Genomic DNA, 27,941 nt, shown 5'->3' with positions numbered 1-27,941 from the left:
ATGTTGTCTGCTGTTTCCATTAGAGCATTCAGCACATTAATCGTACCTCTTTTTTTTCTTTTTCTAATTGGAATATAATTCACACACAGTGGCAGTGTATTAGTTTCAGGTGTAATCATACTGATTTTAAATTCCTGGCCTTGTAATTTCAATATCCCTGCCACATCTAAGTCTTGTTCTGTTACTTGCTCTGGCTCTTCAAACGGTTTTTGTCCTTTGTGCAAATTTTTGTTGGAAGCCTACCATGAAGTATGGGGTGTAAGGAAATTCTGTAAAGAGGTCTTTAGTGATGTGGTGATAAGGTGTGGGGAGAGGAGAAGTGTTCTACAGGCGTATGATTAAGTCTCAGTCTTTTAGTGAGCCTGTGTCCCTGGACCTTGAACTTCACCAGTGCGTCTCAGATTTTTCACTTCTTAGGTAGGACAGGAAGGCCAGGGGAGCTGGAGTTGGGTATTTCTCTTCCCTCACATTAATTAGGCCCTGGTCAAACCAACTTTAGTTAGGCGTTGGCAAAATTGTTTCTCTTGACTGCAGGCCTTGTTAAGAGCAGCATGCTCTGGGCGTTTTCAGAATGACAACTTTTCCCTTCTTGTCGGAAGCAGATTTTCATCTGATACTCACTGTGAGAACCTGGTAGGGCTCAAGGAGGTAAAAACTCACAAAAGCGTAGGAGCTCCCTAAGTCTGGATGTCTGTAGAGTTTTCAGCTCTAACCTTGTCCACAGTGATCCTTCAGCCACTGGTCACTTACAGTTTAGATTTTCCTACCCCAGTACTGGTTCTGGTAGAGATCTCTACTTGTGGGTCTCTGCCCTGTTCTGGTAAGTTGTAGCTCTCTGTGTCTGCCTGTCTGTCTCTCCAGTCTTGGGGGCAACAGTTTGCCCTATGACCTCAGTTCTCCAGTGGATCAAAGGAGAGTCTGCTCAGCTTTCTACTTGTTACAATGGAGGGATGTCTTCCAAGTTCCTTGCGTGTTGGACTGGAAACTGGAAGTCATGTAATGCTTTTGCGATTCATCCATGTTATATTGTGTATCTGTGTATTCCTTTTTATTTTGCTCAGTGGCATTTTGTTTTATGAATAGGTCACGATTTGTGGATCTATCCACAAGTTGATGTACATTTGGATTGTTTTCAGTTTAAGGTTAGAATAAAGCAGCTATAAACTGGTTCAGTACGTCTTTGTGAGGACAGATCCTTGCATTTCACTTGGATGGATACCTGTGAGTGGGAATGCCGGTCACGTGGTGAGTGGGATGCGTAACTTAATAAGGAGGTGCAGAGCTTCTCTGCGGCGGCTCTCTCGTTTTGTGTTCCCACCAGTGATGTGTGAGTACCTCTCTTGCTCCTGTACTCATGTACACTGGATGAATTACTTATCTATGGATACATAACAGATTACCTATTCTGTTTGAAATGAAAACACCTATTTGTTTCTGTGGGTCAAGAATCTGGGCAGGGCTTAGTTAGGGTCTCTGGCTCAGGGTCGTTCACAGGACTGCAGCCAAGGTGTTGGTCAGAGCTGGGGTCATGTTAAGACTTGACTAGTATTTTTTTGTTTTTCACTTCCAATTTTTCGTTGCTAGTAAATAGAAAGATAGTTTTGTTCGTATGTTAGCCTTATATCCTACAACCTTGCTGTGAACTTATTTAGTAGTTCTAGGAGTGTTGGGGGTAAATTCTCTAGGATTTTCTATATTAATGAGCATGGCTTCTGTGACTAAAGACTGTTTTATATCTTTTCAATTGGTATGCCTTTATATTTTTTTGTAGTCTTACTACATGTATTAGCTAGGACTTTCCAGTATAATGTTGAACAGAAATGGTAAGGGTTGGTGGACATCCTTGTCTTTTTCCTGATATTAGGGTGGAAATTCACTCTTCCACCATTAAGTGTGATGTTTGCTTTTTTTTTTTTTTAAGATTTTATTTATTTGAGAGAGAGAGAGAGATAGTAAGAGAGAGCATGAGCACGGGGGAGAGGGAGAAGTAGGCTTCTTGCTCAGCAGGGAGCTAGATGTGGGGCTCGATCCCAGGACCCTGGGATCATGACCTGAGCTGAAGGCAGATGCTTAACTGACTGAGCCACCCAGGTGCCCCATGCTATTGTTTTTTTAATAGATGTGAGAACCTGGTAGGCCCATTAGAGTTGGGAAACTATAGTCTATGGTCCAAATCTAGCTGGCCATCTATATAAAGTTTTACTGGAACATAGCCACACCTATTTGTTTACATATATTCTGTGGTTGTTTTTGTACCTACAACCTCAGAGTTGAGTTGTGACAGAGATGGTCTGACCACAAAGCCTAAAATATTTGCTATCTAGCCTTTTACAGAAAGAAATTGCCAATCCTTGCCCTCTTGGGTTGAGGAAATTCCTTTCTATTCTTGGTTCTCAGAGTTTTTATCATGAAGAGGTATTGAATTTTGTCAAATGCATTTTCAACTAAGGTATTCTGTTTTAGACCAGTGCTAGGATGAATTACATTGATCTTTGAATGTTAAACCAATCTTGCATTCCTTAGGTTAAATCCATCTTGGTCATAATGTATTACCCTTTTTCATTATTGGTGGATTCAGTTTGCTAAAATTTTCTTGAGGATTTTTGTATTTGTCCATGAGCGATACTGGTTTATAGTTTTCTTGTTATATTCAGAATATGTGAAGAAATTTTACAACTTAACAACAAAAAGACAAAACAACCCATTTTTAAAATGGCAAAAGACTTGAATAGCTATTTCTCTCAAGAAAACATACAAATGGGGGCGCCTGGGTGGCTCAGTCAGTTAAGCGTCTGCCTTTGGCTCAGGCCATGATCCCAGGGTCCTGGGATCAAGCCCCACATCGGGCTCCCTGCTCAGCGGAGAGCCTGCTTCTCCCTCTGCCTCTGCCTACCACTCCCCCTGCTTGTGCTGTCAAAGAAATAGATAAAAAATCTTAAAAAAAAAAAAAAAAAAAAGAAAACAAAAATGGCCAACAAGCACATGAAAAGTTGTTTAGCTTCATTGTTCATTAAAGAAATGCAAATCAAAACCACAGTACCCACTAGAATAGCTTTAATAAAAAAAAAATGAAAAATTGGCAAGGATGTGGAGAAATAAGAACCCTCGTACATTGCTGCTGTGAATGTAAAATGGCACGGCCCCTATGGGAAACAGTTTGATGGTTCCTTAAAAAGTCCAACATATGGGGTGCCTGGGTGGCTCAGTCAGTTAAGCGTCTGACTTCGGCTCAGGTCATGATCCCAGGGTCCTGGGATGGAGCCCCACATCAGGCTCCCTGCTGAGCAGGAAGCCTGCTTCTCCCTCTCCCTCTGCCTTTCTCCCTGCTTGTGCTCTCTCTATCTCAAATGAATAAATAAAATCTTAAAAAAAAAAAATTCAACATAAACATATTACCCAACAGTTCCACTCCTAAGTATCTACTCAGGAGAAATGGAAACATGTCCGCAAAGAAACCTGTATGCAAATGTTTATAACAGCATTATTTATGATAACCAAAAGGAAGAAACAACCCAGATGTCCATCAATGAGAGATGAATGGATAAATCGTCAGATACAGACACACACACACATAGCATTTGTACACACACAGAAGAATATTATTCAGTCATAAAAAGGAATGTAAAACAGATGGATGCTTCAGTGTTTTTTTTTTTTAATTTTATTATGTTATGTTAGTCACCATACAGTACATCATTAGTTTTTGATGTAGTGATCCACGATCCATTGTTTTCATATAACACCCAGTGCTCCATGCAGTACGTGCCCTCCTTAATACCCATCACCGGGCTAACCAATCCCCCTTCCTCCCTCCCCTCTAGAACCCTGTTTGTTTCTCAGGTCCATAGTCTCTCATGGTTCATCTCTACCTCCAATTCCCCCCCTCCATTTTTCCCTTCCTTGTCCTAATGTCCTCCATGCTATTCCTTATGTTCCACAAATAAGTGAAACCGTATGATAATTGACTTTCTCTGCTTGACTTATTTCACTTAGCATAATCTCCAGTCCCATCCATGTTGATGTAAAAGTTGGGTATTCATCCTTTCTGATGGCTGGGTAATATTCCATTGTATATATGGACCACATCTTCTTTATCCATTCATCTGTTGAAGGGCATCTCGGCTCTTTCCACAGTTTGGCTATTGTGGACATTGCTGCTATGAACATTGGGGTGCATATGGCCCTTCTTTTCACTACATCTGTGTCTTTGAGGTAAATACCCAGGAGTGCAATTGCTGGGTCATAGGGTAGCTCTATTTTTAAATTTTTGAGGAACCTCCACACTGTTTTCCAAAGTGGCTGTACCAACTTGCATTCCCACCAACAGTGTAAGAGGGTTCCCCTTTCTCCACAACCTCTCCAACATTTGTTGTTTCTCTCCCTGTCCATTTTTGCCATTCTAACTGGTGTAAGGTGGTATCTCAATGTGGTTTTGATTTGGATTTCCCTGATGGCTAATGATGATGAACATTTTTTCATGTGTCTGTTAGCCATTTGTATGTCTTCTTCAGAGAAGTGTCTTTTCATATCTTCTGCCCACTTTTTGACTTGATTATTTGTTTTTTGGGTGTTGAGTTTGAGAAGTTCTTTATAGATCTTGGATACGAGCCCTTCAATTTGAATAAACCTTGAAGACATTATGCTAAGTGAAATAAACCAGATATAAAAGGACTAGTATGGTAGGATTCTACTTATATGAGGTACCTAGAGTGGTTAGAATCATAGAGACAGGAAGTAGAATGGTGGTTGCCAGAGGCTGAAGGAGAGGAACATGAGAAGTTATTGTTTTACGGGTATAGGGTTTCAGTTTTGTAAGGTGGAAAATGTTTTGGAGATGGATGGTGGTGATGGTTTCACGACAGTGTGAATTTACTTAATGCCACTGGACTAGACAGTAAAAAAAAAATGGTTAAAATGGTAAATTTTATGTTATGTGCATTTTACTATAATCGAAAAAATTAATTTAAAAAAATGGAACAAAGAGCTGATACATGCTACAATTTGGATAAATCTTGAAGACATTATGCTTAGTGAAAGAAGCCAGACACAAAAGGTCACCTATTGTATGGTTTCTGTTGTATGATATGTCCTGAGTAGGCAAACCCAGAGAAAGGGCATATCAGAGGTCACCAGAGGAGGAAGGGAGTGGAGAAATGGGAGTGTTTTATCAGGTGATTTTAAAAAAGGTTGGTGGTCACACAACTTTGTGAACACAGTAAATGCCACAAATTGTACACTTCAGAGTGCTTGTATGTCATGTGATTGTCACCTTGGTAAAACACCCCCCTCCCCTTTCTTTCTCTGCGGGTCAAACAGCACATACCCTGCTATGTACCTTCATGGACCTGTGGTATGGGCCTGTTAGTGGGGCATATGCACTGGGGTCTGGGAAGAAAATACTTACTTTTATTTAATATTTTTAATTAAAAGTAACTTAAAGTAGTATGTATGTATTGTAGATTATTTAAAATGCTGAAAGTAATTAACAAGAAAATAAAGCATGTCATTCCTACCACTCAAGAGTTTGCTAGTATTCCCTTCTATTTCTAATTCTTCATACGGTGCTCTTTCTCTGTACACACACACACACACACACACACACACACACACACACACACATACGTGCATGCATTTTTAACCCAAATGAAATTACACTGTGCTGTTTTTAAATTTGCTTTATTTGTTTATGATCTTTGTCTTTTCATGTTAATACATTTTAATTTATGTAATAATTAAAATTCAAGTTCCCTCAGTGGTTCCAGAATTGTTTACAGTAGGTTGATCCAAAATAGGTTCTAATCTAGGGTCATGTGTTGCATTTTGTATCTTACGTCTCTTAAATCTCTTTTAATCTAATGCATGCCTATCCCCCCTTCTTTTTATCACCATGACTACTCGATGAAACCCAGCCAGTTGTTTTATGTATCTCACCTTTTTCTTTTTAAAGATTTATTTATTTATTTGAGAGGGAGGGAGGGAAGGAGAGAGAGTAGCAAGGAGGTAGAGAGGGAGAGGGAAAGAAAGAGAGAATCTTAAGCAGACTCCGCACTGAGCGCAGAGCCTGACATGGGGCTCAATCTCATGACCCTGAGATCATGACCTGAGCCGAAACAAAACTCAGACACTTAACTGACTGAGCCACCCAGGTGCCCCACAAAACACATTTTTAAATGGTGAAATACAGGGGCGCTTGGCACAGTCGGTTAAGTGTCGACTCTTGGTTTCAGCTCTCTGCCTCCCCTTTAAAAAAAAAAAAAAATGTGTTTTGTTTCACTTATTTCCAGTTTCACAAACTTCTAGTTATAAAATAAATAAGTCATGGAAATGAAAAGTACAGCTTGGGGAAGTAGAGTCAGTAATTCTGGAATCATGTGTGATGACAGATTCCCAGGACTGTACTCACCGCGGGGAGCACTGAGTAATGTACAGAGCTGTCCCATCACTGTGTTGTAAGCCTGAAGCTGATAATAACATTGTATGTCAACTGTACTTGAATATTAAGAGATAAACATGAAATGGACCTATAAAAATGCTTTGTTTTATATGCTTTATGAGTACATTAAGTAATTACATACTGCGGTACATGCTCAAACATTTTTACTGGTAAGACTACAAGTATCAAAAATGCTTGAAGACTTAGGATATGCAGGTGTTTATTACCCTCATCTCTCAGTTTCCTGTAGGTTTGAAGTGTTTCAAAATAAAAGTTGGAGGGGGAAAAAAAAAAACCATTAAAGAGCAAAAAGAAAAGTTTAAAAGCCCCTAAACCTGTCGAATCGAACTGGGTGGTGTACCTGAGGCAGTTGGCATTTCCGTCAGACCTCTCTGGGGGTTTCGATGCTCAGGGCAGCAGGGAGATGATGCCATGTGTTCTGTGGTTATTTCCAGAAGGTGTACCTTCCCCCCACCGCACCCATTGTCTTCTGCGTCACTGTTTACTGAGCAGGGACTGGAGGCCAGACGTGATTCTGGGGACTGGGACCGTAAGGGAAAGGCGGGAGGAGAGGCCACTCTGAGGCAGCCTTGCAGTTGGTCATGGTGGCATCTGACACGCTTGTTCTGTTTACCTGTTATCTTCCTTGATGTTTCCTTGTCAGGATTATGAAGAAGCTGTGCTCTTATTATTAGAAGGAGCTGCCTGGGAAGAAGCTCTGAGACTGGTAGGAGAACTTTTAAAATCCTGCCTGTGTTAGGTGCTCAGCAGAGCAAGAGTGCAGGGGGGACAGGGTCAACGGGAATCCCTTGTCTTCTGAGGCTAGCGAAACCAAGTCAAAATAGTTTAGGTTCCTGGCCTAAGGATAAGCAGTATTTTTAAAACCATTTAAAAAATTTACTCTTGATGTTTGGAATTAGTCCGTTTTGTAAATGTGAAATATTACTGGTTTTAACTGAAATGAGTTGAATGTTCATTAGCTTGTTAGAGGCCTGCTCCTCTTGAAAATAACCTGGTGACCTCTGAAAGTCATCCATTTCCTTCCAAGTGTCTTAACTCTACAGTGACTTGCAGTTTTCTTGCCTAAAATTACTGTCTTTTTCCTTTTAGGTATACAAATATAACAGACCAGATATAATAGAAACCAACATAAAGCCTTCCATTTTAGAAGGTAAGGGTTACATCTCAGAATTCTACATTTGGAAGTATAGAGGTGGGGAAGCGAGAGAGAAGAATACTCCCTGTTATTACATCCTTGAATCATGTGTTACATAGAGTTGATCAGAGTTCTTCACTGAGTGTAATACTTAATTCTGACCAGAATTTTTAAATATGCTAAACTGTCAAATGGTAGTATATAAAATACTTGAATGTTAAAAATACGTGATAAGATATGGTTAAGAATCTTTATATTTGTAGGGGCGCCTGCCTGGGTGGCTCAGTTGGTTAAGCGTCTGCCTTCGGCTCAGGTCATGATCTCAGGGTTCTGGGATTGAGCCTAGCATTGGGCTCCCAGCTCAGCGGGGAGTCTGCTTCTCCCTCTCCTGCTCCCCGTGCTTGTGCGCACTCTCTCTCTCTCTCTCTGTGTGTGTCAAATAAATAAAATCTTTAAAAAAAAAAAAAAAAAGTCTTTGTATTTGGGAGTAGTTGGTAAACTTGAATATGAACTAGGTGTTAGATAATACAGTATTTTGTCAGTGGCCGATTTCTTGCATTTAATAGTTGTATTGTGCCTATGTTAGATAATGTCCTATTCTTTTTTTTTTTTTTTTTTTGAAGATTTATTTATTTATTAGAGAGTCCGGAAAGGGGCAGAGGGAGAAAATCTTAAGCAGGCTCACTGCTGAGTGCAGAGCCTGACACGGAGCTCGATCCCACAACCCATGAGATCATAATAATGTCCTTACTCTTTTTTTTTTTTAAGATTTTATTTATTTATTTGACAGAGAGAGACACAGTGAGAGAGGGAACACAGCAGGGGGAGTGGGAGAGGGAGAAGCAGGCTTCCCGTGGAGCAGGGAGCCCGATGCGGGGCTCAATCCCAGGACCCTGGGACCACGACCTGAGCCAAAGGCAGATGCCTAACGACCGAGCCACCCAGGCGCCCCTATGTCCTTATTCTTAAGAGAGATGTTCTGAAGTATTTAAGAGGGAAGGATCATATCTGCAACCTACTCTCAAAAGGTTCCACAAAATAATAGTTGTGTGTGTGTATGGAGAGAAACAGGAAGCAAAATGTTTACAATTGGTAAATCTAAGTGGAGGGTATATTTTTATATTGAACCAGGTGAGTTTTACCAGTTCTGGAACACTTGGGTGATAACTGTGACTCCTTAAAAGCAAAGTGGAAGAGAAGGACATCAGTTTGGCTTACAGAAATTTTCAGCAGTGGGGGGTTGGTTTTACGCTCTGCCTTTTTTAGCACAGTCTACCTTGTGAGTAGGATCTGGCCTTTGTGATGTGTACATGTACTCACATGCTTACCCTGCCTGCATCCCCCTCCCCCATCCTCATTAACACCATGGGAGGATTCTTTTCATATCATTCACCTAGGTACCCTTACCTGGTTACTAAAAACATCCATCCTGACCCTCTAGGCGTCCATCTAGCCGTCTCTTGCTTGGATTTTCTCCCCTAATGAGCACCTAGAAAAATGCTGACTGTTCATCTGCATAGGCCTAATACCTATGTTTCAGAAGCATCTCCGTGACTGTCCTGTTTTTGTTAACAGCTTCCTTGTATACTCCTTTTCTTTGCTGGTCTGCTCTTGGGTACCTAGTCTTTGTTCAGGTGATTTTACTAATTTAGTGCTAGAGAATGTTCTAGGATGATGTTAATGCACTCTGAAATCTGAAATTTCAACATGTAGTTCATTCTCTTAAAACAATGTAGGTTAATTCTCATTAAGGAAAAAAATCTTGCTTGGAAAACCTAGTAACCTGTTTCTTTTTGTTAAATTCTTACTCCCTCACTGCCTTTATCGAGTTTTTCTCTTTACTTAAACATCTTGCTCAAATTATTTTCCATCTGCACCTCCAGCCCAGAAGAATTATATGGCACTTCTGGACTCTCAGACAGCCACATTCAGTCGCCATAAAAAGCGTTTATTGGTGGTTCGAGAGCTCAAGGAGCAGGCACAGCAGGTGAATCTGGGTGAGTGTCTGCATGAAGACGTGGACGCTTGGGCATGGTGGGGACACATCACACTTTGCCTTAGCTGCTTATTGTGCCTCCTGCATTGTGGTTACCATGCTGGGGGACATCTAAGGCCTCTGTGAAACCCCTTAGGGGCTGTGTAAGTCTGTGTTTGTGCGTGTTGGGGAGGGCTAGGGGCAGGACCAAGCATGAATGGGAAGAGCTCTGCCACACATTCCCTGCACCCCCACCAAGCAGAGCAAAATGAGCCTCCTTGCCTCCAAAGGTTCCTTTGCTTTCAGAAAGGAGAGAAAAGAAAAAAATAAGCTTGGTACTGGTGCGCTGGTATATGGTAGGAATAACTGTATTTAATATTATCTCATTTCACTTTGAGATCTACTTTATAAGAACTTTCATCCATCGTCAGATATGCCCTGGTTAACTCTAGTCCACTTACGCTACCGAAGGTAAACCTACATCAGCAGGGAGTTTTCATTCTGTGTCTGGTTCTTTTCTAGATGATGAGGTGCCCCATGGTCAAGAGTCAGACCTCTTCTCTGAAACTAGCAGTGTCATGAGCGACAAATATTCCCATAGCAGCTCCAGGATATCGGCGTATGTATCATGTTTATTCAGCACATTGGCCAGGCCCTGGGCATATGGAGAAAGTGCAAGTAAGGGGGTCAGTTTCTCATCAGGACAGTGCAGGGGAGAGAGAGAACAGAGCTCAAGGCCAGGATTTGGTGTGCAAGGGCTTTCCCCACATATCTAAGAGATTAGACTTGGTGTTGAAATGTTTTTCTGCTGCAGCTTCGTGGACTGTGTGTTTGTGCCCACGAGGCCCTTACACTGGTACTCAATTTTTATGACATCTGATTTTATTCATTTAACAAATATTAGGTGACTGGATTGTGTGGGTGCTGAAAAAATTAAAAGATTATAAAAAAAAGTATCAGGCATCTTCAGTTCAAAGTCAGGATTAGAATAGGCTATTAACGTAAAACAAGTCATCATGCTTACGCAGTGTAGCATTCGGTCACAACACCCATATGCTAGTTGTAGTGGATGTTACCAAAAAATTAAGGAGATGTGAGTTATAAGAGCCTATAGTCATCCTTGGGAAGCATAAAACAATGCAAGATTGTGTATTTAAACTGAATCACGACGGGATGCCTGGGTGGCTCAGTCGGTTAAGCGTCTGCCTTCAGCTTGGGTCATGATCCCCGAATCCTGGGATCAAGCCCCGCATCGGGCTCCCTGCTTCTCCATCTCCCATTGCCTGCTGTCCCCCCTACTTGTGTGTGTCTGTGCATGCTCGCTCTCTCTGAAAAATAAAATATTAAAAAATAATAATAAACTGAATCATGCTTTAGGAATTCAGAATAGAGATTTCTGAGGTTATATGGGGTGATCAGAAACTGCAAGAGAGGCAGCTAGAAACTGGGCTTTTCACAGTTAGGACAAGACAGGTGGTGTAATTAAAGACCTTTGAGCAGGAAAGATACAGGATTCATATATATTTTGTTATATCCAAATTTCAGTGTGCTATGTCTGTGTCTCCTTATTTAAATTTTACTTTAAACTTGTTTTTCATTACAAAATTTAAGTTGGTTGTTCTGGTGTTCCAGCTGTCATTATCAAATATAACCTCATTTTACTCTGTATTTTAATTAAAATTTCAAGGCCAGCTACTACTTTTTAGGGTTTTCCTTATTATTTCCTGCCTGTAACACTTGCCTTTCCCAATTTATTTTAGCTATCACTCCCAACACCTCATTACCATTTTCCCCCACATATACATACCATCTGTAGACTCTCTGGGTTCCCAGAAAGTTTGTGGCCAACAGGTACATTCATTTTAATCTGTTCGGTGCAAAGAGATCCCCTTTTATAACATCTTTCCAATGTCTTCTAACAGGCGATCATCTAAGAATCGCCGCAAAGCAGAGCGGAAGAAGCATAGCCTCAAAGAAGGGAGTCCGCTGGAGGATCTGGCCCTTTTGGAGGCACTCAGTGAAGTTGTACAGAGCACTGAGAAATTGAAAGGTATATTCTCAATACTGATGATTCTTACCATAAAAAAAAGTAAATGGATAGCACAGAGTTTAGCAAATAATTAAGATACAGTTTTCCCAACTTGAGGAAAGAAACTTTCAGCAGGAAGTGTCATTTCAGGGCACGTTCCTGAACGACCCTCAGCTGGGAACCTAGGAGCCTTCCTGCACTGGCCCCCACCCAAGCCCTGATGGGAGACATTAGCATCAAAGCCGGGGAAAAGGATTATGAAGATAGTGCTTCCTACTTGGGCCCCAGTGTGTTCCTTTTTCTTTTTGTAGTAGATAGGTTGAATTACTCCAGCCTTTGGGGAGACAGAAGAAAATGCGGGACATGGCAACTGTAGGGTGATATTAAATATTTTTCTGCTTGGGAAAGAAACTGTGTTATGATCCTAGCAGTGGAGCTGGGCACCCAAGTTAACCACTTTCTCAAATTTCTTCTCTCTAGATGAAGTATACCATATTTTAAAGGTGCTCTTTCTCTTTGAGTTTGATGAGCAAGGAAGGGAATTACAGAAGGCCTTTGAAGATACCCTCCAGCTGATGGAAAGGTCACTTCCAGAAATTTGGACTCTCACTCACCAGCAGAATTCAGCTACACCTGTAAGTTTTCCTCAGAGACAGAATGTGTGTTTTTTAAAAGTCATTTCACAGGTTCTTACGTTCACATGAACTCTTAAAAGTCAAAGCAAAAGATTTTCTTTTTCTTAAAAACATAATATTCCATAGTTACATTAGCCTAGGCTTATGTTTAAGCTGTCTGTAAGAAGATTTTCTATTTGAGTACACCTTGGACTAGGTTAAGTTTGCTTTTATTTCTCCTTTACGCATGAAACAGCTGTCGTGAAGAAGATGGGCAAGTCAGACTGTTGCCCCTGCCTTCAGTGAGATTGGAGTGGGCAAGTGGGGAGCTAGGGCCAGAGTTGGCCTCTCACCTCCCTGTTCAGACTTTGAATGGTATCAGAGTGTTTTAAAGTAACCCAGACAGAGGCCCCTGGGTTGCTCAGTTGGTTAAGCATCTGACTCTTGATTTCAGCTCAGGTCATGATATCAGAGTCGAGGCATCTGCGCTCAGCAGAGTCTGCTTGAGATTCTCTGTCTCCATCTCCGTCTCCCTCTGCCCCTCCCTCCGCTTGCATGCTCTCTCTCTCTCTCTCTAAAATAAATAAAATCTTTAACAACAACAAAAAAAGTAACCTTTGTAGACAATTGCTTTCTCTTTTGTTTTATGGAAAATTTGACTTGTCACTTCTATTCTGTTGTTAGGAGGAGCTTTGCTGCTCATGTTTAAGGCAGTTGTGTCCTGTCAAGAATTCTGATGTGTTATCTGTTGTGTGTACTTTGCTCAGTCTCTCACACCTGAAGCCGATTGTTAAAGAGTTTCTCTTTTGATTCAGAAAGGCTGGTGTGTCAGGCACAGTCCATTAAGGAAAACAACCACAGCTGTTATTGTAACAGAATTTAATACAGGGAACTGGTTCAACAAGTATTGGAGAACTGAAAGGTAAAAGGGGAACACAGCGAAGGAACGCTGAGATAGTAACTATGAGGGAACAAAGGAAGAGTTTGGGTTTACTATGTTTTAGAAGCTTGGAGGTGAGGCCCTGCTGAGCTGGTTCTTGACCCTCTGAGAAGGGGTGCCAGCCATCTGGTGGTGGTACTTCTGAGGGGGCATGATAGCTCTAAGGGTGGAGAAATAAGTAAACTGGAATGAACGGCTGCTACCAGGGTAAAAAACTGTTGAGTGAAAGGAAGGAGCACATTCCTTTTCCTCCAGCCTTGCACTCTTCCTCTGATGTCTGCATAACGAGCCAGCTGACAAAGGCGGAATTCTTCTCAGGCTCCCAGTCCCAGCATCACAAGCACTGTAGAGAAGGGTGGGTTTGGAGCCTGGAGAGAGACTGGTATTGAGCTCACTGGTTAGAAACATAGCAGCTCTACTGGGGCCTCGATTTCCTCAGTTACAAATGGGGATATACTTCCCTATACATTTCACTGGAATGTTCTGAAGGTTAGATAAGAGGGTAGATGTAGGTACATATAGCATACCTTAAAAATAAAAGTTGAGAATCAGCACCCCACAAATATTTGAATTTACTAAAATAGGTATTTCCTAGAAGAAATGTGATCATCTTCAAAACTGTAGTGGTTTTGAAGCTTAGCAATTTATAATACCTACTCATGCTCTCCCCTACCCTCTTCTATTCAGATCATAGTAATTTTTTAAAAAAATTTTTATATATTTTTTAATTTTTAATTTTTTTGATTTAAATTTTGCTTAATCTGGTTTCTGGGGTAGAACTTAGTGATTCGTCACTTACATAATTTACCCAGTGCTCATAACAACTAGTGTCCTCTTTAATCCCCATCCCCCATCTAGCCCATCCCCCACCCACCTCCCTCCATCAACCCTCAGTTTGTTCTCTATCATAAGAGTCTCTTATGGCTTGTTTCCCCTCTCCCTTTTTTTCTTTTCCACCTTCCCATATGTTTATCTGTTAGAGTGAGATTGTACGGTATTTGTCTTTCTCTGACTTATTTCCCTTAGCATAATACACTTTAGCTCTACCCATGTTATTGCAGATGGCAAGATTTCATTCTTTTTGATGGCTGAAGATCATATTAATTTCTGAGACACCAACTTTAAGAGTCTTCTGGGGAAAATGACCAGAAAATCATGTGTTTGCTTTGGTTGGTAAATTATGGTAATGGCACGTGTGCTGGATCCCGAGTCATATGGAAGTGCTTTGAGCGCACGTTGCTGCTGAGAAGGTGCCCCCGAGGGTATGCATGCTGAGCCAAGTGAAGACAAAGCAGAGGGCCTGGCATGTGCCCCCTGAGGCTTATACAAACGTGGAATTCCTGTGAAGGCTCTGGTTTTACCTTGAACACATGTGCACAGTTTGCGTTCTACACCATGATATATGCACGTATTTGTTTTACTATCAAAATTCCCACAGATCTTTTGAGGGCAAATTGATGCTCTGTGTATTCTATAACCTCTTGTACTCCTCCCCTCAGGGTATGGCTTATATTCCTTAAGATTTTCCTTTTTTGTTTTCCCCTCATCATTACCTTGTCTTCTGGAAGAAAGGAGATTTGGAGGTCTGAGTCAAGACTGGAAAAAACTGGCGAAGTAAAAATCACAAAGGAAAAGAGAATTACTGTGCTTGATACCATGAAAATGACATGCTATTTACTGCTGGTAGAAACTTGGCCTTTGGTATCTGCGGTCACCAGAAGTATAAAGTAATCTTTGCTGATCTACTTTCTACTTAGGTTCTAGGTCCCAATTCGACTGTAAATAGTATCATGGCCTCTTATCAACACCAGAAGACTTCAGTTCCTGTTCTTGGTTAGTATTTTTTTCTCTTCAAATTATCACAGTACTCAGCAGAAGGAATATCTTTCTCTAAGTGTTGAGAAGGTCAGCAGTGTGAGGAAAGATCAGGTATTGACTACAGTTTTCCCTCAATTTTATGACTGTGTCTTTAATAAAATCCATTTAGTGCTTCTAGTGTTGGGAACCAGAGGGGTGGGGAATCCAACATGACATTAGACGTATACATTTTGAAAAGGTCACCTTGACATACACCGTCCATACAGGCACATCACAGTTGGAGTTTGAGTCTAAACAGTCCAACTTACTATATATTTTAAGGATTCTTCTGAATCATCATTTTTGGCTCTTGGCAGTTATGATTGCATCTTGGGGACATTTTCATAATCATCCTCAGGATTGACAATATAATTTGAAAGCAAATCCAAAGAATGTTAGCATTTTATTTGCATTTCCTATTTAAGTTTACCGAAAATATTTTGTTTTGTTTTGTTTTTTGTTTGTTGGTGGGGGAGATGATTCCTGATTAGATTGCGTAGCCCTTAAAGTTCAAAACCCTAAAAACTTTCTTTTTAAATTTGGTTAGAAATTTTTGATAGATCAGTTTGGTGCCTGAGTATTTACCCTTTAGGTGGATCAATCAAGCATAGCAGCCTCTTAGCTTTCAAAAGTTAGTGGTATGTTCTAAAATAATTGGGAGTTTTTACTACTGTAATTTGCATTTTCCAGAATTTTTTTCCCCTTAAATGCTGTGCTATACTAGCATTCTGATGACATTTGAAGTAGCCTTTGGGTTTACATTAAGTTTGAAGTTTTACAGCTTATGTTGCTACCAGGAATAAATGAACTACTTCCCATCCAGTTTAGCTCTTGTATCTGGACAGTAACTATTGTATTCCTAGCTACCCTTCTTCCTGAAGGCTGATAAGCTGCTTTTGCTATCGGTTCCAACATATACTTATTTCTGAGATGCGAAAAATTCATCTTAGACCTGAGGCAGCTTGGTCATTGCTCAGTTTGTACCCTGGGCAATTCTGTTGTGATTTCCGCCCCATTTTCTGCCCTATTGGCCTGATGCTGACCTTCATGTCAAGTCTAGTCACATTTTTCCCTAGAGTATCCTGGTGGCTTTATCGAAGAGCACTTTCATTTTCCAGCTGAGCCTTAAAGACAGTATTTTGAGGCTCCTCATTATCTGAGTACGTGTTACCAGTGTCCTTGTGGTTACAAGATGGCGTAGGAAAAGAGAGGTTCTCATAATCTAAAAATAGGCAGATGAACTACTGACAAAGTCCCAAGCACTATTCCTCAACTGCTCCTCCCCAAGTAAGGGGAGTAGTTAAGCATACTCACACAGCCCTGCGAGTGGAATCCATGACTTGATTGATAGCCATTCTCTCTGTTTCATGTTTGCAATGCAGTATCATGCAGATCAGTTGTAAGTCTTGCAAAAATGTAGGGTTTCATAAAATGGATTAAAGTATTATCAGAGAAGTGCTTGAATCATCATAGCTGAGTTGGGCTTGTTACAATTGATAACAAAGTAAATGCTTCAAATGGGAATGATTTTGGCTATCAAAAGATTAAGAAAAGTCCTTGGAAAAATGGATAAGACCTTCAAAGTATTTTTGCAAAAATAACTTACACTGTGAAATTCAGACATGGAAAGGTGAAGGATGTCATGCCTTGTCATACAGTTCTCAGCACAGTTACTTTCCTGCTAAAAGGCTCATATGTGTGTGTGTGTATATATATATGTATATATATATGGATCATATATATAGATATACTTTTGTTGGAAGTATATTACAAATAATGCTGAGAAAAAACATCTTTATATACACGTATTTTCTCATGTCTTTACTACCTATATACATCTCTGCTACCACAAATCTGATTGAAAGAGGACTCAGGTGGAGCTGTGTCTCTTCATCTCGGGGTTGTGGGTTTGAGCCCCATGTTGGGAGAAGAGATTGTTTAAAAACAAAATCTTTAAAAAAAAGTAAAGAAAGAGGGTCTGGGAGTTTTATTTAATAGTGACAGTTTTACCCCATCCATCCTCTCCTCCATTTGCTTTTTTCTAAAAGTAGGGACATTTTTATTGATCAGTGTGTTTGTAGAATTTTTTTTATCATGAAAGTATTTTCTCTTCATTAACTCTGTTTACCAAATAACATACCACCACATTTTTTTCTCTTATAATTGAGGAAAATTTTGTGGATAATGAAATGTACAGATCTTAGGTGTACAGTTTGATGAGATTTAATAATTACATATGGCCTTGTAACCACCACATCCCCTCCCATTCGAAATCTAGAACATTCTTCTACTTTGAATCACTCAGTGGGCATTTTTTTCTTCTACCCTTCAGGTGCCGAAGTGGAAATCCCTGTTCTTGGGGCAGGGCCTCCAGGCTGTGTTTGCTCTGACTGGAGGTTGCGAGGGGAACAGGAACTTTAGCTCTCGACTGATGGTTATCTTGTAGCTGCAAAGTCCAGTCCCTAGTTTTAGTGCAGTTACTGCCTCAGCTTCCCCTAGCAAGGAAGTGTGTCTGTCACAGTTTTCCTTTCCTTTCTTCTAGATGCTGAGCTTTTTATACCCCCAAAGATCAACAAAAAGACCCAGTGGAAACTGAGCCTTCTAGAGTGACTGACGGTTTTCCTTTCACTCCGTCCTTGGGGCCTGGCTGTCGGGACCTGGGAAGAGTAAGACAATGAACTACCTTAGCAGTGTGGAGAGCTGCTCTATACAGCGGACCTAAGCAGACACCAAGCAGTTCTGCCTTATTTGGGGTATAATTTTAATTAGCAAAAGGTTAAGCTTTAACCAGTATTGCATCATTTTGTAAGAATTACTGTTCTTTTGTTTAGTGCTGTTTGAGAGCATATTTCTGGTATTTATAGTAATCAGAAGATTGGCTTTCATTCCCGGCTGCCAGTCTGATTCATTTTGGGACCTTCGACAAGTCACATAATTAATCGATTTGTGCCTCAGTTAATTGGGAATAATGTTTCATGGCTTCTACCTCAAAAGTGTGAGGAAAAGAAAATAATGTTTTTTAAATATTTTATGTTCCGGCAGGAGAACATTATATATAAACAATGTTGGCTATTCGTGCTACCAACAGTTGGTGAAATTTAATCACTTAAATGACTTCTTCACCTTGAACTAAAGCAGAATAAAAAGCTAAATATATCCTTTGAAATTCTAAGCTTTCCTTTGCTGACAGCTGTTATTTTATAATATCTTACCAGGTCCTCTGCTTCCAGTTATAACGGCATTGAGCTCCTATCACTAGTGTCCATAGGGACTATTTTTACTGCCTGTGAATTTTCTGCTAGAGATTTAGCAGTTTTAGAGCTGGAACAGATTAGAATTTCTGAAACAGTATCGTGCACATTTGGTATGGTGAACAGTGTGCACAATTGTAAGTTATTCCTTTTTTCTCCAAGTAATTGCTGCTTTTAACTAAAAGGTTTTTGTCAGTGTCAAGGCCATTTCATTTATTTTTCTTTATGGTGCTTCACTGACTTCTGTCTTTTAGTTATTTTCTTTGGAAAAAATGAGAATGTTTTCTCTTTTTGGTGAGTCTAGAAAAAGCTCAATTCATTTTGACAACAGTTATGTGGCTGATTCTTGGGTAAGGTTAAAAATTTCTTCCATGCCTCTAATACCAGAACCAGACGTTCATGACTGTACATAAACGAAAATACTGCCTCTGATCCGTGGAGTATAGATATGCCCAGAATTGTAATTAAATTTGTTCCCTAAATAGCAAAATGTTAACTATAGAATCTAGGTGTGTTTGCTTGTATAATTAAGCTTCTCTGCATGTCTGAAAATTTTTACAAAATAATAGGAAAAAGAAAAAGAAGGTATTTCCTGCCTTGTAGAAATCTACTTTTTGATTTATACCCGTGATGGATTTGCTATAATTAAGTGCCCCACACTGAAAGGCTGAATGTGCTTTGTGACTACTCTTTGACCTGGGTAAATGAACATACGGCATTTTAATATATTATAGTGCTCTTGCTATGGATAATGGTACCCATGCCTGATGGATTGGAAATAGAAGTAAATGTGTCTGTTGATACTCGTGTGACTTTTCATAGATGTTCCATTTCCTTGAGATGATGTTACTATCAATTACTATCTATTTCCTGTGAGCAAGATGGAATTTTGTTCATTTGGAGAAGGAGCAGGCTGGAGCAGACCTTCCAGGCTGAAGGCAAAGTCACAGAAGAATTCATGGGGAGAGTGCAGTGTATGGGAAGAGGAGAAACTTCTGGAAGTGATGAATACTTAATTTTGGCGAAAGGCTTGGTCAGGGTCCTGGAAAAGAATATGTAACTCTTCCACCAGATTTGAACTCTGTCCCAAAGCAAGTTCATGCTGCAGTAAGCTAAAAACCCCAGTTATTTTGTTGGTGCCATTGAGTCAGCTTTGCTCAGATGCTCCAGACATCAAGAGGGAACTTGCAGAGGACTGTCTCCTACAATCCATTTTAAATTTACACTTTAAAAAAAAACTGAGGCAGGAGGTAATGTTTTTGTTACGTTTTTATGAGTGTAGCTTGGTGTAATTTTTTAGTACTGCCACGTATTTTAATAAATTCATTTTCCATACGTGTCTACATATATATACACACACGTGTGTAGACACGCAGGTTTACCTTTTAGGGGTTGTTCATAGCCATAATTGAAGAAGGTGTTTTCAAAAGTAAATAAAACTAATGATTCTTAGTAATTTAAGGTTACTACAAGTTGGGGAAACAAAATCAGCTTTTTTTCTGCTTCCTGTGCCTCCCCATAAACTTGTGCTTCTCTAGAAGCACCACCTGAGCAAGCCCTTAAGAGTTTCTGGCTGTCGTTTCTTGTCTGTTGTATTTATTAGTAACTGAGGTGAGGAGAATAAACATCTAAGAAGCTAGGTAACCATTAATATCCAAGAAGCTATAGACAAGTCAAAGCTAATATGGTGACATTTGGGGACCCTGAATTGATTCTTGTGTCCTCTGTGATCCCTGAGTCCTTGCCTGCGCCTCACGCCCACATTAATCTTACTGGCTCTGAAGTCCCAAGGGTTTTAAGACCAACAGATATTCTCTTGGTATACAGGAAAGAACAAGGCCATGGGTCCACCCATCTTAGTGTCCTTGGACAGAGACTTTTTTTTTTAAGATTTTATTTATTTGAGAGAGAGAGTGAGCACGAGTGGGGGAAGGGGCAGAGGGAGAGGGAGAAGCAGATTCCCCGCTGAGCTGGGAGCCTGATGTGGGGCTCGATCCCAGGACCCTGGGATCATGACCTGAGCTGAAGGCAGATGCTTAACCCACTGAGCCACCCAGGCACACCTGGACAGACACATTTAATCTCACTGAATCTTGCTTTCCTCCAGCCTGTGTACCCATTAGCACCATTGTGTACCTTAGCACTATTGACATTTTGGGTCATATCATTCTTTGTTGTAGAGAGCTACCCTGTGTATTATAGGATGTTTAGCAATATCTCTGGCCTCTACCCACCAGATGCCAGCACTATATATCTCCCACTCCTGTTCTGATAACCAAAAACATTTTTAGACATTGTCAGGTGTCTCGTGGGGGGTCAAAATTGCCCCCTAGGCTAGGATGACTTTCATGCACTTACTAAAACTATTCATCTCTTTCTTTCTCTCTTTCGTGAAGTTGACTTTTTATCCTACAAGGGGAGTTGTGTAAGGATCAAGTGAGAATTCATGGAAGTGGTTTTTTTTTAAAGATTTATTTTAGAGCGCACAGGGAGAGGGAGAGGAAGAGAGAAACTCCAGCAGACTTCACGCTAAGTGTGGAGCCCAACGTGAGGCCCAGTCTTACAAGCCTAAGATCATGATCTGAGCAAGAGTCAGACACCTGACTGTGCCACCCAGGTGCTCCCATAAAAGTGTTTTGAAAAAGATATGTAGTTGTTCGGCTTTATATTGGTATTTTTTTTCTTTTCTTTCCTTTTTTTTGTTTTTTTTGTTTTTTTTTTAGTTTTTTCATTTTAAAGTGCAGCAGAACATTTAGACCTACTGTGGCCTGGAGATTTCCCTCCAGAGCCACCTCCCAGGCTTCCCCTTCATCAAGACTCACCTTTTTTGGGGGATCCTTGACTTGGGGTTCATAGATACTTAAGGGATTTAAAGATAGTCTGTTTCTATATGATTGGCTTTCTCTGTAATTCTATGTATTTTATTTTATGCATTTTAACGTATTGTTCTGAGGAGGGGTACAAGGGCTTTAGCACCCTGCCAGTGAGATCCAAAGGTTAGGAATAAATCAAATTTTAACCTGCCGAACAGTGAATGTTCATGGACTGTTGGACAGAAACTGAGGTGAATAAGACCTTATACCTCCCTCTCAAGTCAATGTACCCAACTGCTGGGTGATCCTCTGATACTTCAGAGTAAGGTTTAGTCAGCCTTGCTTAACTATAGGAACTTCAGAAGCCCTTCTGTGTGGGTCTTGTCTTCTCTATTCTGGCTTGCTGGTGCCAGTCAGCCATGCTTACCGGGCCTGGATCCAGGGTTGGGCATTTAGGTCTTTCGAGGCAGTTTAGGCAAACCTGGATACTATGAAGATGGCTCTGTAGGGCTTCTCCTGGGGATGTAGAGATGCCGTTACCTCTCCTGTGAGTGCTTGGATGCCTGCCTTTAGGTGTACCTGTGACTAAGAACCATGGTGAGGTACACCTGGGTGGTGTAGGTGGTTAAGCATCCCACTCTTGGTTTCGGCTCAGGTTGTGATCTCAGGGTCGTGAGATCAAGCCCTGCTTGAGACTCTCCCTCCCCCTTGGCCCCTCCCCCGCCTCCTATGCTCTCTCTTTCTCTAAAATAAATCTTAAAAAAAAAAACAAAAACCATGGTAAGACTTTGGGGCTCCTGTATAAAATAAGTCTACAAGATAATTCTAGCTAGCTCTTGTGATCACCTCCCAGAGGCCAGATACTAATATTTCAGTGTTTATCTCTGTTTTTTACATCAGCTATGTGAAGTAGGCCTTTGAATTCAATTTTATAGGTAAGTAGACTCAGGCCGTATAGTTAGGTGGTAGTGAAATAGGGTTTCAAATCAGAGTTCAAAGCCCATTTCTTTCCACTGTTTGATGCTGCTCCCTGCCAATGTTCAGGTGCCGAGGTTTAGAGACAGGGCAGAGAATGTACTGGGGACTAAAAAAATCTGTGTTCCATTTACAAAACTGGCCCTGTAAGACTACCTACAGAACATGCTGGGCCCTGGAAGGGCTTCTCTGATCTTGAGGGACTGAATGTTCCTTCTGGCTCCTCAGTTGGGTTAGAATGACCAGCGTAGGGCAGGTTCCCGCAAACCATTAGCCCCAGAACTGGCAGCCTCTATCCTGTGCCCATCCCAAATTCCAGCCGTATATCCTACAGGTTGATGGGGAATCCAGTCTAGTGGGTGATGAGCCGCTGAAGAGTTGCCCCCTCAGACCCACACATACACCTTGCTCATTACATGCCAGGTTTCAACAGCCGGTCACCATGATGGCTTGATAAAAGAGCTGGCATTGAGACATAAGTTCCTGTTGGAACTAAAAGAAAGTACAGTTTAAGCAGGGATCAGACAGCTTCGTCAGCTCTTTACAAGCCTTCATGAAGCATGAAATGTACTCTACTGCTTTGTGGGAGATTGAACCGTTATAGCAGACTTCCTGTTGTTGATCAAAAGGAATGTTCTATATGCCCTAACAGCACTGACTCTGTAATCTACCTTCCTCACGCTCCCCTTCTGAGCAGATTTAACAGTGCGATAGTTCCTAAAACGGGGAATACAAAAAGGGACAGAATAACTTTAGAGCTAGTTTTTCCCAAGAATATGTAAGCAAGCAACATGTAATACATGCCTTTGTTGTTTCACGCACCCCCCGACTTCTGTTTGGCACATGCTGCATATATGAACTTGCTCTTATTAAGTCAGGAAATAGAGAAACACACTGTGGAGGGAACACGAGGATTGTTTAATACTACAGGAGCAAACATGTGGACTCAGCTCCCTATGTGTCGGGTGGGTGCTCACCCAGCAAAGCTGACGCATGGCAACCATGCTTGGTCAGAGTTCAGAAGCACCTTCTGTAGAGGAAGAAAGGCCCGTGCTCCTCGTACTCACAGCGGTGGACCCAGAGGGGCTGGAAGCCCTGAAGCGATGCCAGGATGGAGCCACCTGTCCACACTGCAGTGTCTCTTTCGGGCAGCACGTTTACCTGCGGGTTGTCATTGGGACACATGGTGCTCAGCTCCTTCTGCATCCGGTTAGGGAAACCACTGAGCATAGTGCTCCCCCCGCAGAGCAGGATATTCCCCATGAGATCCCGTTTGAGGGCAATGTCACACTTGTGAAGGCAGGACACGGTCTGAGTGTGGAGCCCCAGCTGCATGGACTTGATCAGAGAAGGCTTAAAGAACATCTCCGAGCAGAGGAACCTTTCCTGGCACAGGTTTATCTCCTGCCCATCAGGCAGAGTGTACTGGATTGTATGCTCAGTGGCTGGGACTTTCTTCTCTTTGAGGGGGTCCAGGGCCACAAAGCAGCATTTCTTCTTGATGTCCTCCACAATGCCTATCTGGTCCTCGGTGAAGTGTTTCCCCGAATTATTCATCAGGCCCATCAAATAGGCTGTCAGGTCAGAGCCCGCGTAGTCCAGGCGTCCGGTGATGCTGGGCAAAGGATAACCCTCATAGATGGGGACCACGTAGGACACGCCGTGGCCGACCTCCACCACCAGGCCAGAGGTCCTCCCGTAGGAGTACATGGACAGGCGGGATTGGTAGGCGATGTGCATTGCAGGAGTGCTGAAGGTTTCAAACAGCATTTCAGCGTACTTCTCTCTGTTGGTGTGCGGGCTCAGGGGTGGGTCTGAAACCAAGACCGCGTGCTCCTCTGGGGCGATCTTCATCTCTTGATGGAAGAGATATTCCCAGATATCCTGCACTGTGTCCCAGTCCACGATGATGCCATGTCGCAGAGGATTAATTAGCTTGAGACGAACCGCTGGGTTGATGAGCTCCTGCCCCACGAATGTCTCCTTGCGATTGTCCCCGGTTTTGGCCGTCTCCATGTAGGGCTTGCCCACTGTTGATGAGATGGTATGGGTGGGTTTCGGCAGCCCGGCAAAGCCACATTTGCAGGAGCCAGTGCCGAGGTCCACGACCACTGCTTGGGTCACCTCTCGCTTGGGTTTCTTCTTGACCATCGTTGATTTAGTAGGTTCTTCCGGCTCTGAACGGTTACAGCGGACCCACACTGCCCGCTTCGCTGGTCCATCTTTTAAGGAGGCAGTCTGGAGGACGTGTGTCTGTAGGGGGGCCTGTTCACCCACTTTCTTGGCAGGCCCATCCCCGATGATTGATGCCTGGGCAGCCCACATGCTATCAAGAGCCATTTTGCTCTCAGAAAGTTCCTCGATCCCACCGGCTTCAAGGCCTGAAAGGCTTATTTCAGAAGGCAACTTGAGAATTTCTCCAACGATGACATCACTGATTGTGACATAATCTGGTGACCCGGGGCTTTCTAGACACTGGGAACCTGTGTCCCATGTTAGGGTGGATTTGGGGTAGTGTTTTGGAAGTCACTTAACCTTCTTCTAGATGTTGTAATAAACCTGATTAAACCAATCAGTTATTTATTGAGTGCTTGCTACGTGCAAGGCAGCTGGGAATAAAAGGCAGCTGTGGAGGGAAAAAGACAAAAATCTCTGCCCTTGTAGAGTTTACACTCTAGTCAGTGGGGGCTGGGGAGAGAGGCAGTAGCCAGAACAAACAGCTGTCAAAAAATGGTAAGGGCAAGAGAGAACAGGCAGGGAAGGGGCTTGGGGACGGTGGCCATGTTCTGTGCTGGGCAGGGGTCCTGAGAGGGTGACACTTGCGTGCGGCCCTGAAGGAGGGGAGGGGCAGTGCCCCGCGTGTATCGGTGTATCGTGTATATCGGGAGCAGCAGGTGCAGATGGAGGCGCGCCTGGGAGCACGATGAGTGAGAAGAGGGGTCAGCAAACCAGGGCCCGCAGCCTGTTCTCGTAAATCAGCCTTTATCCGAACACAGCCATGCTCACTGATGCACTGTCTGTGGCTGCTTCTGTGGGGCAACCACAGAGTTGAGTCATTGCCACGAAGAGCACGGCCCGCCACGCTGACAGTGTTGATTATCAGGCCCTTTACAGGAAAAGTTTGTCGGCCCTTGAGTTAGAGGCCGAGTGGGGACAGCAAGGAAAACTACGGGAGGTGGGAGAAGGGGGTGGGGATGGCGAGCAGCCCGCATCCATCCTCTTGGGCCATTGCTAGGACTTTGGCTCTGACTCTGCATGAGGTCAGAAAGCACTGGAGACTTGAGCACAGCTGACACTACCAGATTGAGATTTTGGCAGGCCTGCTTGCTGCTGCAGCGACCGTGCCAAGCACTTCTGTCTCCCTTGTCCCTTCGGACAGCCCGCAGAAGAAGAATTTTTAGACGTATACGTGTATGCATACTCCTTCACGCAGGTCATTGGGTCGGCGATGAAATCACACCGGACAGAGTCGCACTGACGACAACACTGAGGTTCTTAGGTGCATGGCTCACCCGTGCATATCCAGCCAGCGGGAGCCAAGCTCTCCCGACTGAGACTTCTTCCCCGGGGTAAGGTGTGGACATACCTCAGTGAGACCCAAAACGTGTCTCTGAGGCCATGTGGCCATCATATCACATGCCATCTCGGAAGCTAGGCACATAGGTGCTCACACCTGTTCCTGTCAAGGCACCCAGGAGCCCACTTTTTGTTAGGCAATCCCACACTTGTCATAAAAGACGCAGTTACTCCAAGGTGGGGGGGCTTTCTCCTTTAAGGAGGTTACTGGGGAGGCTCTTGGCTTCTGGGGGGGGGGGGTTGAGAGAAGAAAAGGACCAAGTCCAGTCTTGTGACCATCTGATGTCATCTCAAAGACAGTGTCAGCTTCTTGGTTCGATGGGTAGAGGATGAGTTGGCATTGAATTGTGAGAGAAGAAGAAAGTGCTTTCTCTATGCCTGGCTGCCTAAAAACTGGTGTACTTGCCTCTGCTGTTCAGTAGGGGTTCGCATGGCCACTTGGCTTGTTTGACTTCACTTCAAAAGAATGTTTATGTGATACCCAAAGGCATATTTAATGTAGAATGACCTATTTTTCCTTCTCAACCCTCGTCTTGAATTCGGACAGATGTGCAGCTGCCTAGCACATTTTTATTGCCCTAGATGCCTGTAAGAGCCCGTGCTCCTTTCCTGTGGCCGCTGTAGCAGATTACCACGTATTCAGTGGCTTCAAACACAAATTTATTATCTACAGTTCTGGAGGTCAGAAGTCTACAGTCATTCTCAGCTACAGTCAAGCTATCAGCAGGGCCGCGTTCCTTCCCAAGGCTCTAGGCCTTCATCTTTAGCCTTTTCCAGCTCCCTAGAGGCCGCCTACATATTCCTTGGCTCGGGGCCCCTTCATCTTCAAAGATCTGTCAGGCTTCTGCTTCTGTTGTCCTACTATTCTCTGACCTCACTCTCCTGTCCCCCTCTTATTAAGACCCTGATGATTACTTCAGGGCCACCCAGATAATGTAGGTTAACCTCCCTATCTCAAACCCCTTAACTCCTATCTGCCAAGTCCCTCTTGCCATGAAAGGTTACATTGACAGATTCCAGGGATTAAAGATGTGGACATCTTTTGGGGACCATTATTCACCCTGTCCCTTGACCTGTGCTTCCCACTTCCCTAAGACACTAAAGTCTGCCAGGCTGTGTTTCACGTGCTCCCCCCCACCCCCACCAGGCTCACCCCTCCTTGGCCCTTTCTGTCAGTGTGGGTGGGAGAGGTGCTCTGTGGGCTTAAAGCCAGTGGCTCCATCTTGTCTGTAAGGCCCAAGAGCACAGGGACTCTCGGTCCACGCCACATCCTTCAGGCTAAAGTCACTGGATGCTTTTCACTCCTTTTACTTTACCGCAGGATTTTGCGTGCTTGGATGCTCTCTCTTAAGTGAAGCCCTTTTCCCTTAGCTTCTGTGTCCTCCTTTATGTTCCTTCTCTCCTCTCAGGGGTCAGGACACAGTTAATGGTATCAATGATGGGAGAATATGGAGACCATTGGCACACTGCACCCCAAACCTTCAGTGCCTGGCATGCACAAGCCCCCATACTTGTCACTAGCCATCTAAGGTACTCGTGGGCTCCCTGGGGTCTCTGGTGAGGTCCCTCCAGGTTAGAGGCGTCCTCTATTGCTCAAACACCACCCACCCTTGATTTTTGAAAGAAAGGTGAACCAGGCCCCCGTAATTTTAGCAGCTATGGGAGGGAAGAAAGAGAATCTAGTAAGGAAAATGCCAGAATACAGGGTTTCTTATGAATTACCTGGCGGTTTTTTTGTTTTTGTTTTTTGAGGGAGGACGGTTTGTGGTGGAGGGCCCTATGGACACCTCATGAATGGGCCTGTTCTGGACGACAGGCCATGGTTTTTTTTGGCGGAGGCGAGGGATTCATCCTTCCCTCTCCCTCACTCTCCACAGCTGGTCTGATCACCTGATGTAAATGCGGTGTTTGGGGTGAGAGATGTCACAGGAGCAATGAGAGAAGGCCTTAAATGCTAGAGTCAGAGCTTGGGTTGAATGGGGGATAGTTGGGAAACCAACCAAGTTCTACCTTCTGACCTTCTGGAGAACCTGTTCGTCCTCCTCTTTCACACCGGCACAGCCTGGCTTAGGTCACCTGCACGTCTTACAAGAATGTCTTCTGTGGCCTTGCCCCTCTACATCACAGCTAAACACAGATCTTTTCCCAATTTTCCCTCGGTCAGATCTGACCACCCCCTGCTTAAAGTCTTCATTTGTTCCCCAGCTGTCCTCCATGTAACCCAAGCTCTTCCTCCGAGCGTTTGAGGCCCTCCCTTGTTGGCTCCAGGAACTCTCTAGCCTCATCTATTTTCCCAAACATTTAACTACTAGAAGTTCCCAC

The 27,941-nt window shown here is 42.9% G+C and overlaps 2 protein-coding genes across 4 annotated transcripts in view; one reads left to right on the top strand and one right to left on the bottom strand.

Annotated features, from left to right (window-relative positions):
- Window positions 1-18,022, top strand: part of ELP1 (elongator complex protein 1) — a 56,831-nt gene extending 38,809 nt beyond the window's left edge. For all 3 annotated transcript variants that reach the window (XM_032418210.1, XM_032418212.1, XM_032418211.1), the window contains 8 exons: window positions 7,098-7,160; window positions 7,544-7,604; window positions 9,473-9,586; window positions 10,087-10,183; window positions 11,487-11,614; window positions 12,074-12,228; window positions 14,905-14,980; window positions 17,547-18,022. In XM_032418210.1, coding sequence (XP_032274101.1) covers window positions 7,098-7,160; window positions 7,544-7,604; window positions 9,473-9,586; window positions 10,087-10,183; window positions 11,487-11,614; window positions 12,074-12,228; window positions 14,905-14,980; window positions 17,547-17,614 — 762 coding nt within the window. In that variant the 3' untranslated portion in view covers window positions 17,615-18,022. The remainder of the gene's footprint in view (window positions 1-7,097; window positions 7,161-7,543; window positions 7,605-9,472; window positions 9,587-10,086; window positions 10,184-11,486; window positions 11,615-12,073; window positions 12,229-14,904; window positions 14,981-17,546) is intronic.
- Window positions 18,023-21,812: 3,790 nt separating this feature from the next.
- ACTL7A (actin like 7A) lies at window positions 21,813-27,937 on the bottom strand. Its single transcript, XM_032418726.1, has one exon. The coding sequence runs from the start codon at window positions 24,381-24,383 to the stop codon at window positions 23,061-23,063; it is 1,323 nt and encodes a 440-aa protein (XP_032274617.1). The 5' UTR covers window positions 24,384-27,937; the 3' UTR covers window positions 21,813-23,060.
- Window positions 27,938-27,941: the final 4 nt, after the last annotated feature.

The sequence above is a fragment of the Phoca vitulina genome, unplaced genomic scaffold, assembly GCF_004348235.1.
Source record: "Phoca vitulina isolate PV1807 unplaced genomic scaffold, GSC_HSeal_1.0 scaffold21, whole genome shotgun sequence".
Taxonomy (NCBI): Eukaryota; Metazoa; Chordata; class Mammalia; order Carnivora; family Phocidae; genus Phoca; species Phoca vitulina.
The sequence above is the reverse complement of the archived record's forward strand: the minus strand, read 5'-3'. Positions and strand labels throughout refer to the sequence as shown.